This window comes from Narcine bancroftii, chromosome 3 (genome assembly GCF_036971445.1).
Source record: "Narcine bancroftii isolate sNarBan1 chromosome 3, sNarBan1.hap1, whole genome shotgun sequence".
Taxonomy (NCBI): domain Eukaryota; kingdom Metazoa; phylum Chordata; class Chondrichthyes; order Torpediniformes; family Narcinidae; genus Narcine; species Narcine bancroftii.
Window position 1 is genome coordinate 99,616,649 of NC_091471.1, and position 17,567 is coordinate 99,634,215.

General features: G+C 42.8%; 1 protein-coding gene across 10 annotated transcripts in view; it reads right to left on the bottom strand.

Moving 5' to 3' along the window:
- cep135 (centrosomal protein 135) overlaps nucleotides 1–17,567 on the bottom strand; it is a 166,309-nt gene that overhangs the window by 77,854 nt on the left and 70,888 nt on the right. For all 10 annotated transcript variants that reach the window (XM_069924624.1, XM_069924623.1, XM_069924619.1 and 7 more), the window contains 3 exons: nucleotides 16,368–16,433; nucleotides 14,807–14,957; nucleotides 5,988–6,211 (listed from right to left, as the gene is read on the bottom strand). In XM_069924624.1, coding sequence (XP_069780725.1) covers nucleotides 5,988–6,211; nucleotides 14,807–14,957; nucleotides 16,368–16,433 — 441 coding nt within the window. The remainder of the gene's footprint in view (nucleotides 1–5,987; nucleotides 6,212–14,806; nucleotides 14,958–16,367; nucleotides 16,434–17,567) is intronic.

Consider the following 17,567-nt stretch of genomic DNA (forward strand, 5'->3'; position numbering starts at 1 on the left):
GAGTGTGACCTGGAATTGCCCAGCCATACCCCCTCATAGCTGCTGAACCCTTCTTCCTTTCTCCACCAATTATCTCTGCTTTTGCCACCCCCCCTCCCACCATTACCATCCTATCAACCTGTATGGCGACTTTGAGGGATGTATGGATTTGAACCCCAAGGTCCCCCTGTTCATTCACATTCTTAAGTAACCGAACATTAATCCCCGTACTCAGCTTTCTAGTTTGTCCTTCCAAAATGCATCACTTCACACTTATCTGGATTGAACTCCATCTGTCACTTTTTGACCCAACTTTGCATCCTGTCTTTATACTTTTGTAACCTTCAACAACCTTCATCTCCATCCACAATTCCTCCAACCTTCTTGCCATCTGCAAACTTACTGACCCATCCTTCCACCTGTTCATCCAGGTTATTTATAAAAATCTCAAAGAGCAGGGGTCCCAGAATAGATCCTTGCAGCATTCCACAAGTCACCAACCTGGAGGCAAAATACTTTCCTTCCATTACTATTCTCTGCTTTCTTACTACAAGCCAATTTTTTATCCATACAGCCAAGGTTCCACTGATCCTAAGCCTCATGACTTTCTGGAGGAGTCTTGCATGGGAGACCTTGTCAAATGTCTTGCTAAAATCCATGTAGACACATCAACCGCCCTACCCTCATCAATTAATTTTGTTACCTCCTCAAAAAACTCAATTGGATTCGTGAGGCACGACCTTCCCTTCACAAAGCCATGCTGAACATCCTTGAGTTGACTGTATTTTTCCAAATCCTCATAGATCCTATCCTTAAGAATCCCCTCCATTAGTTTGCACACCACTGACATAAATCTCACCAGTCTATAATTCGCCAAGGCAAATAGCGCCTTTGGAAGACTGCACAAAAGAGTCTGGAAAAACAACCACCTGAAGAAACACACAAAGATCAGCGTGTACAGAGCCGTTGTCATACCCACGCTCCTGTTCAGCTCCGAATCATGGGTCCTCTACCGGCATCACCTACGGCTCCTAGAACGCTTCCATCAGCGCTGTGTCTGCTCCATCCTCAACATTCATTGGAATGACTTCATCACCAACATTGAAGTACTCGAGATGGCACAGTCCGCAAGCATCGAATCCATGCTGCTGAAGACCCAACTGCGCTGGGTGGGTCACGTCTCCAGAATGGAGGACCATCGCCTTCCCAAGATCGTGTTCTATGGCGAGCTTTCCACTGGCCACCGAGACAGAGGTGCACCAAAGAAGAGGTACAAGGACTGCTTAAAGAAATCTCTTGGTGCCTGCCACATTGATCACCACCAGTGGGCTGATATCGCCTTCAACCATGCATCTTGGTGCCTCACAGTTCGGCGGGCAGCAACCTCCTTTGAAGACCGCAGAGCCCACCTCACTGACAAAAGATGAAGGAGGAAAAACCCAACACCCAACCCCAACCAAACAATTTTCCCTTGCAACCGTGCCTGCCTGTCCCGCATCAGACTTGTCAGTCACCAACGAGCCTGCAGCAGACGTGGACATACCCCTCCATAAATCTTCGTCCACGAAGCCAAGCCAAAGAAAGAAAAAGAAAAGAATAATTCCCAGGATTCCCCCTATTACCTTTTTTTAAACAAGGGGACGACATTTGCCATTCTCCAATCCTCCGGCACCTCCCCTGTGGACAAAGAGGATTCAAAGATCATAGCTACTGCCCCAGCTATCTCTTCTCTCATTTCTCACAGCAGCCTGGGGTATATTGCGCCCAACCCAGAGAACTTATCAATCTTTGTTTTTAAAAAGATCCAACACTTCCTATTCTTCAATCTCCACATTGTACAGCACAGAGGTCTCTTCAATTTTGATCTCACCTGATCAAGGTCCTTTCTCCTGTGAATACTGATGCAAAGTATTCATTAGGATCTCTCCAACCTCCTCTACTTCCAGGCATGTACTGCCTCTATTTTATCCTTTACCAGCCCCACCTTCATTCCCGTCATCCTTCTGTTCTTCATAGAACGCCTTGGGGTTCTCCTTAATTCTACATGCCAAAGCCTTCTCATGCCCCCTTCAAGCTCTCCTTATTCCTTTATTAAATTCCTCCTGGTTACCATATACTTTTCATCAGCACTTCCTGTTTCCTATATCTAATGATTGCTTCCTTCTTCCTCTTTTCTAGTTGCCTGACCTATTTTGTCAGCCATGGTTCCCCTTTTCTACCATCTTTTCCTTGTCCTAGTGGGACAAACCTATCCTGAACCCTGCACCAGAGGTCCCTAAACTTCCTCCACATTACTTCTGGGCTTTCCTCCTTAAAGATTTGTTTCCAATTTACTCTCACTAGTTCCTGCCTCATCCTTTCATAATTAGCCCTTCCCCAGTTAAGCACTTTCCCAGTTTGACTGTTTTTATTCTATTCCATAGCTATGTTGAAGCTAAGGGAGTTGTGGCCACTCTCACCAAAATGCTCCCCCACCTGACCAGGTTTATTCTCCAAAACCAGATCCAGTTTGGCCTCTCCTCTCATTAGCGGATCCACATACTGTGTCAGGAATCCTTTTTGAACAGACCTGACAAATTCAGCCCCATCTATCCCTCTTGCAGTCAAGAGGTCCCAGTCAATATTAGGAAAGTTGAAATAACCCATATCTACTACCCTGTATTTCCCATACCTTTCCAAAATCTGCTTGCTTATCTGCTCCTTGGTGTCTCAAGGGCTATTTGGGGACCTATCGACTACTTCCAGTACAGTGATTGCTCCCTTCCTATTTCTGATTTCCACCCACACCAACTCAGTGGATGAACTCTCTGCAGGGTCTTCCCTTTTATAGCCATGATACTATCCCAGGCCTGTAATGCGACTCTCCCCGCCCGCCTCTTTTCTACCTCCCATCCTATTGTTTTTAAAATATCTAAATGCTAGTAACTGCATCAGCCAATTTTGCCCTTCCTCCAGCCAAGTTTCAGTAACGGCAACAACAGTGTACAGTAAAACCTCATTAGAACACAGTAGTTGGGGTCCAAGATTTCATACCGTGTTACAGCCGAGTCGCGGAACAGATGCATACACGTCATGATCCAGGAAGCAGGAAAACAGAATACTGTGACTCAAACCCTATGATAAGACTTTTAAACTCCACATATTAACATACACATCTTGTAAATGAGTCATAAGAGACCATTTTTGAATTTGTGACTATTAGCCTGGCATCCTAAAATCAATGTTTGGGGTCCACAGACACCCGCGCTATAAGTAATTCCATGGATAAATGAATTGCATTCTAACTGTAGTTCCATGTACTGATCCATGCTCTGTTCAGCCCCTTCATTCCTAATACTCCGAACATTGAAATGGGCTCATTTCAAACCCTCTAACTGGCTATCTTTATGGTTTGCCCCTGCCTATCCTTCCTCTCCAACTCAGAGCTTTTGTCCTTCTACCTAAGCTCTGCACTCAAATTCTGATTCCTAATCCCCTGCCAAACTAGTTTAAATCCTCCTCAACACCACTAGCAAACCTGCCCACCAGAATATTGGTCCCCTTCTAGTTCAGGTACAGCCTATCCTTTTTGTACAGGTCAGACCTTCCCCAGAAGAGATCCCAATGATCCAGAAATCTGAACCCCTGCTGCTGCATCAACTCTTTATAACCACTTATTCATCTGCCACAACTTCCTCTTCCTACACTCTCTGGCGTGTGGAACAGGCAGCAATCCTGAGATTACCACCCTCGAGGTCCTGCTTTTTAACTTCTTTCCCTATATTCCCTCTTCAGGACCTCATCCCTACTCCTATCTATATCACTGGTCCCCACGAAGACCATGACATCTGGTGGCTCAAAATGCTATCAACTCGATCAGATATCCCTGGGAGGCAACATACCATCCAGGAGCCTCAATCTTGTTCACTAAACCTCCTATCTGCTCTGCTAGCCTCTTCTCCCCCCTTCTCTTCTGAGCCGAGAGGCCAGTTTCTGCGCCAGAGACGAGACCACTATGACTTGTCCCTGGTAGATAATCCCCGCACCCACCCCCCCCCAACAACAAAATCCAAAACAGTATACTTGCTGTTGAAGAGAACAGCCACTGTCTGCCTCTCCCCTTCCTGCTCCTAACAGTCACCTGTGTCCTGCCTTTTAGGGGTGATTGTCACCCTGAAGCCCCACTCTATAACTACCTCTACCTCCCAAATCATCCACAGTTCATCCAGCTCAAGCTCCAGCTTCAGAACATGATCTCCCAGAAGCTGCACTAGATGCACCTCATGCACGTGTAGTCATCAGAGACAATTGTGCTGTCCCAGATTTCCCACATCCTGCACTGTTGAGTATTCCAATGCCCTAACTGTCTTCTCCATTAACCTTTCCTACTTTAAAATAAAACACCTTGGAAGCAAGCTCGTCCTTAGCCTCTGTTTCCCAAAGCCTCTTCGTCCCACTCTTACACTGGGCCACTAACACACTGGCCACTGCTCTTTCGTTTTCCCTCCTTTTATTTGTCCCTGCTATCTCAATTATTCACTTCCACAAATCACACTCTGTTTAACCCTTCAGTTGCCCTCCACGCTCCTTTTAACACACTCACCTCAGCTGGTTCCCAGCACTCACTGTGCTCCCAAGCCCTCCACTCCTCCTCTTGTCACGGTGGTCCTGAGGTTGCATTGTACCAAGTCCCTAATCTGCGTTCCTTTTAAAACACCTCAGCTGGTTCCCTGCACTCACCACACTCCATAGTCCTTCACTCCTCCTCTTGCCATATCGGTCCAAGGCCACAAATGTCCCGAGTTGTGCTCCCTTTAAAACACACTCACCTCAACTCAGCGTGCTCCTGAGTCCTTTACTCCTCCTCTTGCCACGTTGGTCCTGAGGGAGGAGAACTGGAAAGGGGAAGGGAAGGGGGTTAGGGGAAGAGGAGAGCAGGTTAACAGAAACTGGAAAAGTTGATGTTAACGCCAACTGGCTGGAGAGTACCCAGATGGAAAATCAGGTGCTGTTCCTCCAGTTCGCAGGTGGTCTTGGTGGGATAGAATACAAGGCTATGGACAAACATGTGAGTATGGGAGAGTGACACAGAACTAAAATGGTTCTGGTGCAGACAAAATGAAGGTGCTCAGCGACCTCCCAATCTGCGCCCAGTCTCTTCCACGTAGAAAAGGCCAGAAAGGGAGCACCAGATGCAGTAAATCAGATCTGCGGATACACAAGTGAAGTGGAAGGCCTGTTTGTGGCCCGGACTATGGTGAGGGAGGTGGTGTGGCGCAAGTGTGGCACCTCCTGCAGCCACAGGGGTGCGATTGGTTGAGAGGGATGAATGTCACACTCCCACATTCACATGTCTGTCCATGGCCTTAAGTACTACCTCACCAAGTCCAGCCGCAAATTGGAAGAACACCATCTGATTTTCCGTCTGGGCACTCTCCAGCCAGATGTTATTAACATAGACTTTTCCAGTTTCTGCTAACCTGCTCTCCTCTTCCCCCCCCCCCCCCACTTTCCAGTTCTCCTCCCCTTGATTGCTACTGTCCCCTCTTCTCCCTTCACCTATCACCTCCTGCTGTTGCGACCACACCTTCCCCCAAACCATACCCTTTTGTTTTGACATCTACCAACATTTTTCCCATACCTTGATGAAGGGCTCAAGCCTAAACTCAACCTTTGCTGAGTTTCTCCAGCATTGTGTTTTTACTAGTACATATACATAACTGTTAAGACCATTTGTATCCAATTTCATTCTGTAATTCATTGGTATATCCAAGTTTGAATTGCAAAATACTACCGGAATATTATGCAATGATAACTTCAATTACAACATATCAGTTGCCTTGATAAGTATCCTCAGATATACTGAGAATATAGGTTTTGTACAAAAAAAAGTATTTCTAAATTTACTTACTGGTAGCTGGTATTTTATGATAAAAGTTTAAAAAAATGCAAATACATCCATATAATTTTAGATTTTTGAAAATTAAAACCATCACAGTATCAACAATATCTAATCAGCAGTTATGTACCTTCACAGGGGAAGTCCGGGTTGGACTTCGTCCACGTCGTGGAGAGTAAATCGGGCCGTTTCTTCCGGATACCAAATCCTGCAGGTATTCTACTTCAGATTTGTAATAATCTCTTTCTTCCTCTAGAGTCTTTACAAATTTGTCCAGACGTGATGGTGATGTGTTACCTTTTCGAATACCATGCTGTGCTCTCATTAGTTCCAATTCCAACACTAATTCTCGTTCTGATTATTGTTGAAAGCATAAAAAGATCAGAATAACTGAAAAAGGAATTTTTGCATAAGGTACCTTTTCTTACGTCATTAATGTTTATTTTTCAAAGCACGTGAATTGTTTCAAAACTGCTGTCACAAGATAGAGGATCCCAAAACCCAGTAGCAATAGATATTCACCAAGATAAATGGTTACTTAAACAAAAGAAGCTTTTAATTCTCTTTAAACATGAAAACAGAATCACACTTTAACTTAATAGTGAGAAGTATTACTTAACTTACTAAGATATTTAACTTTGCCAATTTTATCAATACAGTCATCTATTCTCAGAATAGGACAACCATCTGTTTTAGTTACTGAATTAACCTTCCTATAATCTGTACAGAACCCAACAGTTCCATCTGGTTTCCAAACCAGAATACAAGGAGAACTCCAATCTGAGTTTGAAGGTCTAATAATATCATTTCTCAACGTATATTCCACCTGCTGATCCATGATTTTACTCTTTTGAATGTTTATTCTATATGGGTGGTTTTATGGGATTTGCTTTTCCTACATTTACATCAAGATAAGTCACTGATGTACATTTCAAAATTAATTCTTTCAACTGCATCTGTTCTTGTGACTTAAGATGGCCTAACTTTTCCTCCAAATATTTACACAATTGCTGAGTTAGACAGGCGCACAGGAACCATGGTTTCTTTAAGGTTACTCTCACAAGATTCTGTTTCCATAATCTTATTATCCTTAACTTCCTCAACCCTGTCAACAACTAACATCTCTGATACAGATTGTTCTCTACTACCCTTACCCTCATAATAAGGTTTCATTAACAATTCAACCTTCAAGTAATCTCCACAAGCCATTTCTTTAATCTCCTGTTTTGTCCCTTAAGTCTTTCAAAACTACTTCAGAAGCACTGGGAAAGTCTCTATCAATGGTATCTTCCTCAGCTCTTATCATTTTCTTAGACAAAGACCTTGTTACAGCACATGCAGGATATATCTCACAATCCTCTTCAACCTCATCCTTACTAGGCTGATTTGTTAATCTCAAAACTGACCCAACTTTATCCTCCGCCAAATCATTCCCTAATAAAAACGAGACACCCTGCATGGGTAAATTTAAAATTACTCCTACTATAACAGGTCCTTTAACTAATTCTGAATTTAGCACTATATTGTGAAGAGATATTGAATCCATCTCACCTCCAACACCTTTAATCAAAGTTGTCTTGCCTGTGTCAGTCTTCCTGTGTCAGTCTTCTAATTAAGAGTTAAAACATTTTCCAACAATAGTGACTCAGTATCTCTAAGAATTTTAATTGGAACCTGTCATTCTGCCTCCTTTACTGAAACCAAGCTCTCTGACACAACAGATTTGAAAACATCCATGACACCCTTACCAGGTTTGGAACATCTGCTCTCCTGAAATTCAACTGTTTGAATACATGCTTCCTGGTAAAACCTCCTTTTCTCCTTTCTTTTCCAATACTAGACAATTCACAATCACATGACCAAGTTTCTTACAAAAATGACATACAAATCCAGAAGTTGTCCTTTCCCACCTTACCTTCATCTTTTCTCTTAACATTCTTTCCAGACTTAATTTTAGGCTTATTAATCTGTTCCACATTAACCCTCTGAACAGACTTATTAATCTGTTCCACATTAACCCTCTGAACAGACTTATTAATCTGTTCCACATTAACCCTCTGAACAGACTTATTAATCTGTTCCACATTAACCCTCTGAACAGACTTATTAATCTGTTGCACATTAACCCTCTGAACAGACATTAATCTGTTCCACATTAACCCTCTGAACAGACTTATTAATCTGTTCCACATTAACCCTCTGAACAGACATTAATCTGTTGCACATTAACCCTCTGAACAGACTTATTAATCTGTTCCACATTAACCCTCTGAACAGACATTAATCTGTTCCACATTAACCCTCTGAACAGACTTATTAATCTGTTCCACATTAACCCTCTGAACAGACATTAATCTGTTCCACATTAACCCTCTGAACAGACTTATTAATCTGTTGCACATTAACCCTCTAAACAGACATTAATCTGCTCTACATTAACCCTCTGAACAGACTTATTAATCTGCTCTACATTAACCCTCTGAACAGACTTATTAATCTGCTCTACATTAACCCTCTGAACAGACTTATTAATCTGTTGCACATTAACCCTCTGAACAGACTTATTAATTTGTTCCACATTAACACTCTGAACAGACTTATTAATCTGCTCTACATTAACCCTCTGAACAGACTTATTAATCTGTTCCACATTAACCCTCTGAACAGACTTATTAATCTGCTCTACATTATCCCTCTGAACAGACTTATTAATCTGTTCTACATTAACTCTTTGAACAGGCCTACTATTCTGAAATGGATTTTGGTGAATTAGAGCAAATATGTCCACTAATCTAGCTGTTTGCCTCCACGTCCACACGTCTCTCTCATCCAGGTATAATTTAATCTAATTTGGAACACACCTTTTAATGTCTTCAATTATCATCAATTCTCTCAACCTGTCAAAATCATTATCCGTTTGAGGTGCACCAACAGTCAAAACTTACTTTTTTTTCCCCAGAGCAAAATCCATACAAGATTGATGCCATGTTTTCACCAAACAACTAAATTTTTGTCTATATGCTTCTGGAATCAACTCATAAGCTTTCAATACTGTTTGTTTAACAGTATCATAATTTGCCACTTGCTTTGTTGTCAAACTAGAGAATGCAATTTGTGCTTTTCCTTTCAATATACTTTGGAGACAAACGTGATGTGCTCCACACCAGGGTCGTGCCCAGCGCGGAATGCCACACTGACCACTGGCTGGTTCGCTGCAAGCTCAACCTTCACTTCAAGCCAAGGTCCAGGAACAGTAAAGACCCCAGAAAGAGGTTCAATGTTGGAAACCTGCAGTCAGACGAAGTGAGAGGAAACTTCCAGGCAAACCTCAAAGCAAAGCTCGAGGATGCAATCCGCCTCACGGACTCATCCCCTGAAATCATCTGGGATCAGCTGAAGACTACCATACTGCAATCCACTGAAGAGGTACTGGGCTTCTCCTCCAGGAAAAACAAGGACTGGTTCGACGAAAACAACCAGGAAATCCAGGAGCTGCTGGCAAAGAAGCGAGTTGCCCACCAGGCTCACCTTGCAAAGCCGTCCTGGTAAGAGAAGAAACGAGCCTTCCGTCGCGCATGCAGCCATCTTCAGCGCAAACTCCAGGAGATCCAAAATGAGTGGTGGACTAGCCTCGCCAAACGAACCCAACTCAGCGCGGACATTGGCGACTTCAGGGGGTTTTACGAGGCTCTAAAGGCAGTGTACGGCCCCTTACCTCAGGTCCAAAGCCCGCTGCGCAGCTCAGACGGCAAAGTCCTCCTCAGCGACAAGATCTCCATCCTCAACCGATGGTCAGAACACTTCCAATCTCTTTTCAGTGCCAACCGCTCAGTCCAAGAATCTGCCCTGCTCCAGCTCCCTCAACATCCCCTAAGGCGAGAGCTGGATGAGGTCCTCACCCGGGAAGAGACATATAAGGCAATTGAACAACTGAAAAGTGGCAAAGCAGCAGGTATGGATGGAATTCCCCCCAGAGGTCTGGAAGGCTGGCGGCAAAACTCTGCATGCCAAACTGCATGAGTTTTTCAAGCTCTGCTGGGACCAAGGAAAGCTGCCTCAGGACCTTCGTGATGTCATCATCATCACCCTGTACAAAAACAAAGGCGAGAAATCAGACTGCTCAAACTGCAGGGGAATCATGCTGCTCTCCATTGCAGGCAAAATCTTCGCTAGGATTCTCCTAAATAGAATAATACCTAGTGTCACCGAGAATGTTCTCCCAGAATCACAGTGCGGCTTTCGCGCAAACAGAGGAACTACTGACATGGTCTTTGCCCTCAGACAGCTCCAAGAAAAGTGCAGAGAACAAAACAAAGGACTCTACATCACCTTTGTTGACCTCAACAAAACCTTCGACACCGTGAGCAGGAAAGGGCTTTGGCAAATACTAGAGCACCTCGGATGCCCCCCAAAGTGCCTCAACATGGTTATCCAACTGCACGAAAACCAACAAGGTCGGGTCAGATACAGCAATGAGCTCTCTGAACCCTTCTCCATTAACAATGGCATGAAGCAAGGCTGCGTTCTCACACCAACCCTCTTTTCAATCTTCTTCAGCATGATGCTGAAACAAGCCATGAAAGATCTCAAAAATGAAGACGCTGTTTACATCCGGTACACACGGATGGCATTCTCTTCAATCTGAGACGCCTGCAAGCTCACACCAAGACACAAGAGCAACTTGTCCGTGAACTACTCTTTGCAGACGATGCCGCTTTAGTTGCCCATTCAGAGCCAGCTCTTCAGCGCTTGACGTCGTGTTTTGCGGAAACTGCCAAAATGTTTGGCCTGGAAGTCAGCCTGAAGAAAACTGAGGCCCTCCATCAGCCAGCTCCCCACCATAACTACCAGACCCCCCACATCTCCATCGGGCACTCAAAACGGTCAACCAGTTTACCTATCTCGGCTGCACCATTTCATCGGATGCAAGGATCGACAACGAGATAGACAACAGACTCACCAAGGCAAATAGCGCCTTTGGAAGACTACACAAAAGAGTCTGGAAAAACAACCAACTGAAAAACCTCACAAAGATTAGCGTATACAGAGCCGTTGTCATAGCCACACTCCTGTTTGGCTCCAAATCATGGGTCCTCTACCGGCATCACCTACGGCTCCTAGAACGCTTCCACCAGCGTTGTCTCCGCTCCATCCTCAGCATTCATTGGAGCGCCTTCATCCCTAACATCGAAATACTCGAGATGGCAGAGGCCGACAGCATCGAATCCACGCTGCTGAAGGTCCAACTGCGCTGGGTGGGTCACGTCTCCAGAATGGAGGACCATGGCCTTCCCAAGATCGTGTTATATGGCGAGCTCTCCACTGGCCACCGTGACAGAGGTGCACCAAAGAAGAAGTACAAGGACTACCTCTTGGTGCCTGCCACATTGACCACCGGCAGTGGGCTGATATCGCCTCCAACCGTGCATCTTGGCGCCTCACAGTTCGGCGGGCAGCAACCTCCTTTGAAGAAGACCGCAGAGCCCACCTCACTGACAAAAGACAAAGGAGGAAAAACCCAACACCCAACCCCAACCAACCAATTTTCCCTTGCAACCGCTGCAACCGTGTCTGCCTGTCCCGCATCAGACTTGTCAGCCACAAACGAGCCTGCAGCTGACGTGGACATTACCCCTCCATAAATCTTCGTTTGCGAAGCCAAGCCAAAGAAAGAAGACTTTGGAGCATAAGAGACCATTTTTCTTTTGGCCATCTTGAGCTCTCAGCAACTTTTTGAAAAAAATTGAAAATATATATCTACTTCTCCCTCATCAAAAGGATGAACTAGATTTACCTCTCTACTAGCCAAAAACCTCTCCCCAGGATTGAAAGCCTCAATTCTCTTACTTATCTCCCTCTCACTTTTTAAACTTCTCTGAAACTGCCTGTCCCTTTTAATTTCCTTGCTCCATCTTTCAGTTACCTCCAATTCATATTTCCTCAGTTTTCAGCTTCCTCTCCCTCATAAATCCTGTTTTTCAGCCTCTTCTTTTTCTTCTTCCACCTTCCGCTTTTCTGTCTTCTTCCACCCTTCGCTTTTCTTTCTTCTTCCACCCTCTGCTTTTCTCTTTCTTCTTCCACCCTCTGTTTTTCTCTTTCTTCTTCCACCCTCAATTTCTCCAATTGCAATTCAAAAGATCTATCCTCTGGAAAATTATCTAAGTCTTTCTCAACAAATTTTTCCTCACCTATGTAATATTTCACTTTAATCCTCTGCATTTGTATTTTTTTCCTCCAATGCTTAACTTCAGTCAGTTTTAATGCCTTAGAAATAACCATCAGTTCCTCTTTGCTCTTGATCTGCAGCTCTGCAGGTGATGGTTGTGACAAAAATGTATCAACATCCATTGCTGCTGTTTTTCCACACACAAGCTTTAAATTAGCTTGGATAAAAAAAACAATCAACTAATAAATCACAAAAACTCCAATTTTCAATCCGCCCGGACGAGTCCCCATAAAACGCTACGAGCCCAAAGGACCCCAAAACTCAACAGCAATAAATATTCACCAAGATAAATGGTTAAACAAAAGTTGCTTTTAATTATCTTTAAACATGAAAACAGAATCACATTTTAACTTATCACTATTGACTTAACTAACCTAACTTAACCCCCTTCTAATTCTAAGTACACGTGTATATAATGTGTGCAAGTTCAGAAAAGTTCTTTGGTTCACAGTCCAATTGCACTTCTCATTCCTTCAAGTTCACTGGTTGCAGGTAATTCTTACACTGTGCACAGAATTTAACATTTATAAAGTTCACCAGGCTTTGGTGTTTGAAAGGTAAATGGTTCCCGCTCAGGAGGGTTCTTGTCGGTTTTCAGAGAGAGATTTGTTGTACATTTACTTCCATCAGCCACTTCAACGTCTTGCTGAAGAAACTTTCCCCTCAGGGTTCTCCAGATGATAACCTCTTTTAGCATCTGCTTTTCAAGCGAAACATTCCAAGTGAAACATTAGACAGCCTGTCCTCTCCTCTTGCATGAACCACAAAGGCTTTGACCAGGCTGAACTAATCACTCACAACCAGTTTTCCAAATGGGGTTTCCCCAAGCTTGCCAGCTTGTCCTGTTCCAGTCCTAGCAGCTGTTGCTGGCTGTAACACTGTAGAACTGATCTTTCTCTCACTCTCTGAGAGAAAGCCTGTATGACTCTCTCTGCTTGTAGAACCACATGACCCTCTTAGAACAGCAAGTTACCCTCTAGACAGAGGCGGCTCTGACAAGCTCTTTCATCTATTGCCTTTTTGTAAACAACAATCCATTAGTGAAGACTCTTGGGTGCTCAAGGCTCTGAGGCCCCGACATGTCTAGCATTAGCAGAGCTCCAGTATTTTAAATAAGATCTATTTTAAAGTGTTTGTACGTGACCTACACTAACAAGCCCTGCCCCAATTTATCTCCCAAAATCATATCTATATTCTGTCACACTGCCCATCTCCTATATATGCAAATATAATTTATTTTGTTCACCCAGTTGAAATGTTAGAAAAAAGAATCAATGGCTTAAGTATCAGTTAGTCCAAATGACACAAACATTCCAATCAATTGACAACTTTTCTTATGATCCAATCTTCATATCCATTTCAGGAACTCAAATTTAAAGGAGGAAAGAGACTACTCTGCTCCAACCAGAGTAATGGTGTACCCCAGCTAAACTCATGACAATTTCCCACATTGCAAAGCTTTCTTCATTCTTCTTAAATATGGTACCAATGCTGCACTCCTTGCATTACCTATTAGACCAGGATATCATTTCCCAAAGTTGTGTCGCACACTAGATTCTGTGAAAATTTCCATGTCCACAGTTGGAGACAAATGAGCCATTATTTTTATTACTGTCTTAGGATAAAGTTTAAGTGAAACCAGCAAATACTTTTAGAAAATGAACAATAAATTTATTTTAGTCTGTCAGGGAATTATGATTAAATTCACTAAATGAGTATCGCATGTGCCTGCATATAGGACCCCACCCCCCTCAATTTTTAGCGTGAGATTTCAGGAAAATTTTGCTTTATGTATTACCTTTACTCACCTCAATGGAAACCCTCCTGCCCGCTGCACATTGAGGCTCAGGCTGGTTCCCCACCCCACCCTCCCAACCATACAAAGGTCGATTGACAGGTGCGCCTGGACGCAAGGGTGCATGAAAGTGGGAGAGAGAGAAGTGAGGGCAATGGTCAGGGCCCAGGCCCACCAGTGTGGGGAGCAGACGATAATCGCTTGCTTTGAGTGAAGCACTGGGCCTTGGTGATCAGGTTCCACGCTGAGCCTTTGTTTGATGAGCACAGCTCCCTGAACAGATTGAATGCGACGCAGGGGTGGGTGGCAGTGAATGAGCAGTCTGTTGAGCTGAGCTCGACAGGCCACTTGCTCACTGCCACCCACCCCCGCCCCTCATTCAATTTGCTTGGAATTTTTGCTCATTAGGGTATGCTTAAGAAGGAGATTTTTGAATAAGAACTCTTAAATTTAACTGGGTGAGTATGGTAGGGTGAAGATTATTCCATGTGTTAATTGTGTGGGGGAAGAATGAATTGCTGTACAAATCTTGGAAGATTGCTGTACATGTCTTGGAAGATGGCACTACAAATCGAGTTACGTACCCTCATCTGCTCCTAGCAAGCTTGGGTTTGATGTAGGATTGGTAGTTTATATCAAGCTGGCAATTTAGCATTTTGTAAAAACAGGTCAGGTGGCAAGCTTCACATCTGTTTTGGAGAGAACTAAACTTTAATGAATCCAAGAGTTTCGTAACAGTCCATCAATACCTTTTGGCATTCCACCTCAGCATCCAAAGATCTCCAATTTTAATGACATACACAACACAAAACATACTAGAAGAAATGCTTAATAAACATTTCACTTCTGAATGTAATATTCCTATTACAGATGTGAAGACCGTATTAGGAAAGTGACACCTCAATGTTTATTTTAGATCTATATCTACCTGATGCTACTTGTTCATCAACTCGTTCAAGCAGCCTTTGCTTTTCCTTCTTTATTTGATTTAACAAATCATGAAGTGTTTGATTTTCTTTGGATTTACATTGCAGCTCTTCTTGAACCTTGCTGTAATTATTATGTGATACAGTCAATTCCTGGAACAAGATGATTAAACATGTAGAAAAAGAATGCAATGCTTTTACCAATAACTAGTTATAAGAATTTCATCATGGCCTTCATTAAAGCATTACAATTACTAATGAACAGGAAAGTATGCCCATGGTATGATTGTAGTGAATGCACAAAAGTACTGGAGAAACACAGCAGGTCATGCAGCATCTATAAGAAGTAAGAGGTGACCAAAATTTTGGGCCTGAGACCTTTGTCAAGGCATGACCAAAAATCAGGCTGATGTCTGAATAAAAAAGGAGGGTAGACGCGAAAAAAGCTGTGATGAGGGAGAGGGAATGAGTCAGTCAGCGGAGGGGGAGAGTGCCTAGACAGAATATGAGGATTTGTTCCTCCTATGGAGGTCTTAGAAAGCAAGTATGAGTTGGGTCAGAATTGTTCTGATTGAATGTTGTATCATTCCATGAAAAACGAGGTGGAAAATCAGTGTGCATAATCAGCGATATTGTTAGGATAGGCAGACATTATTTGGAAAAACCTAACATGGCTAATGTGTTATCTTAATGTTCTAGGATTCTTTGAAAATTACGTTTATCAAGGTCATAAGTGAATGTTTAAAATATGCTCCCCTTCTATTAATTCACAAAATAAAATAACTGCTTGCTACTCCCAAATTGAAGCATCTCTAGATAATCTTTCCTGATCATACAAATGCACAGTCAACCATTTAGAACTATACAGTACAACTCCGATTACCCGAAATCGGATTCTCCAAAATACTCATTTATCCGAATTTTTTAAAAAAAATTTGGAATAATGAGGCTATCCAAACCAAATCAGAATCTTCACTTATCTAAAATTTTTTCAGCCTCACAAGTTGGAAAAGAAAAATCACTGGACATGAAATGGGAACATTGATTGTCCTCGTTTCAGGTAACTCCCTCCCCTTTCTCTTTTCATTGCTTCTTTACCTTCCCCTATTGACTTAGCTCTCTAATTCTCCCTCTCAAACCATGTGTCACTGTCACCCAGCTGCAAGCGGTCAGAAGAATCCCTTGTCCCAGCGTCATCAAGGAGAGCGGGCTCCCGGCAGCAGTGAGGACGTTAGGCTCCTGGCAGGAGCAAGGATCTTGGTGATTGGCGGCAATAAGCAATTTATTAGGGAGAATTAAACATTATTTTAATGCTTAAAAAGCCTTCCTTTGTTGGTTGTGGTTGTTTAAACACTGTTACAAATGATTTGTTGTTACTAGGCTTTTTTTAAAAATGACCGGTTATCCAAAAAAAAAAGTTTATCTGACATAGGCCTGGTCCCGACCATTTCAGATAACTGGAGTTGTACTGTATTTACTTAATAAATTTAGGATGCAAGACTCTCACAACTCCAAATCTCAGGACTTTAAATTGCATTAGTTTACAATGAAAAGATGACTTACTCTGGTCAGTCTAGCAATTGTTTCTTCAAATCCTTCCAATTCTCTATGCTGTTTCTTGATTTCATCCTGGAAATAAGAAAACAAACTATTCACTGGAAATGTCAGTTCTCAAGGCGGAGATGAGGAACTTGGTCGGGAAACAGCAAAAATATCTATTAGAGGAATTCAGTGGACCAAGCAGCATGCTGAAGCCGAGATATTTGAGGTTTAAACCAGAACTTAGACTTTAAAGAATCTGTAGCTCTTTGTTGTCTCCACATTACTTCTAGCCTCTGTCTCCATCTCCATCGACTGGGCTCCAACTGTGCATAACTCCCCTCATCATTATTTACCTATCACCTGCCAATTCCTGACTCAAGCCTGCCTCTTACCTCTTTATAATGGTCATCTGCCTTCTAAACTCTCCGTCCTGATGCAGGGTCCCAGCTAGACACATGACATCCCTCTGCTGTCACAGATGCTGTTTGAACCAATGAGATTCCCCCGGAAGTTTATTTTTCAGTATCTTCCAAGTTGCAGCAAAAGTTTGAATAAATTATTCAGCATTGATGAGCACAAGGAAAAGTCCATTTGGAAATACAAAAAAAATCCCCATTATCCAGCAAGCAAGGGGATAGCACATGCTGGAAATGCAAATTTTTTGGTTGACTGAGACTCACTCTAACAATGCCTAATGCACCTACATTTTAAGAATATATTGTTTAAAAGATAAAAGGCAGTGCAAAATTTAAAGTAATCCCAAAAAAAATCAGCATTGTCATCTTTAATTATGTAAAGTTCACTTTAATCAAGTAATACCCGTAACTTATAAAATTTAAATTCGAACCCCAGTTGCTGCCGCTCTTACAGTGATGTGCTACCCACTACACTAACCGTGCCACTGTCATAATTAACCCCTCACTCCCGCAGGTTTACAGATAAAGACTTACTAATATACCTAATACTAATAAAGATATAGACTCCCACTAAACAGGGATAAGGAGACACCTTTGGAGAGTCTCTGCAGCGGCGAGCGATATCGACCGGCTCTTCATCCTGGGTGCTGCCATTTTATTCGAACACAACTTTATTCAAACAACTGCTGTGGGTGGGGAATGACTAGGGAGCTCCACTGGCTAAACGTTTGCTCCCAAGGGGTTGTGTATTGCTTCAGAGAACATTTACTTTTAGAATTTAAAATTTTAATTTAAACTTTTACTT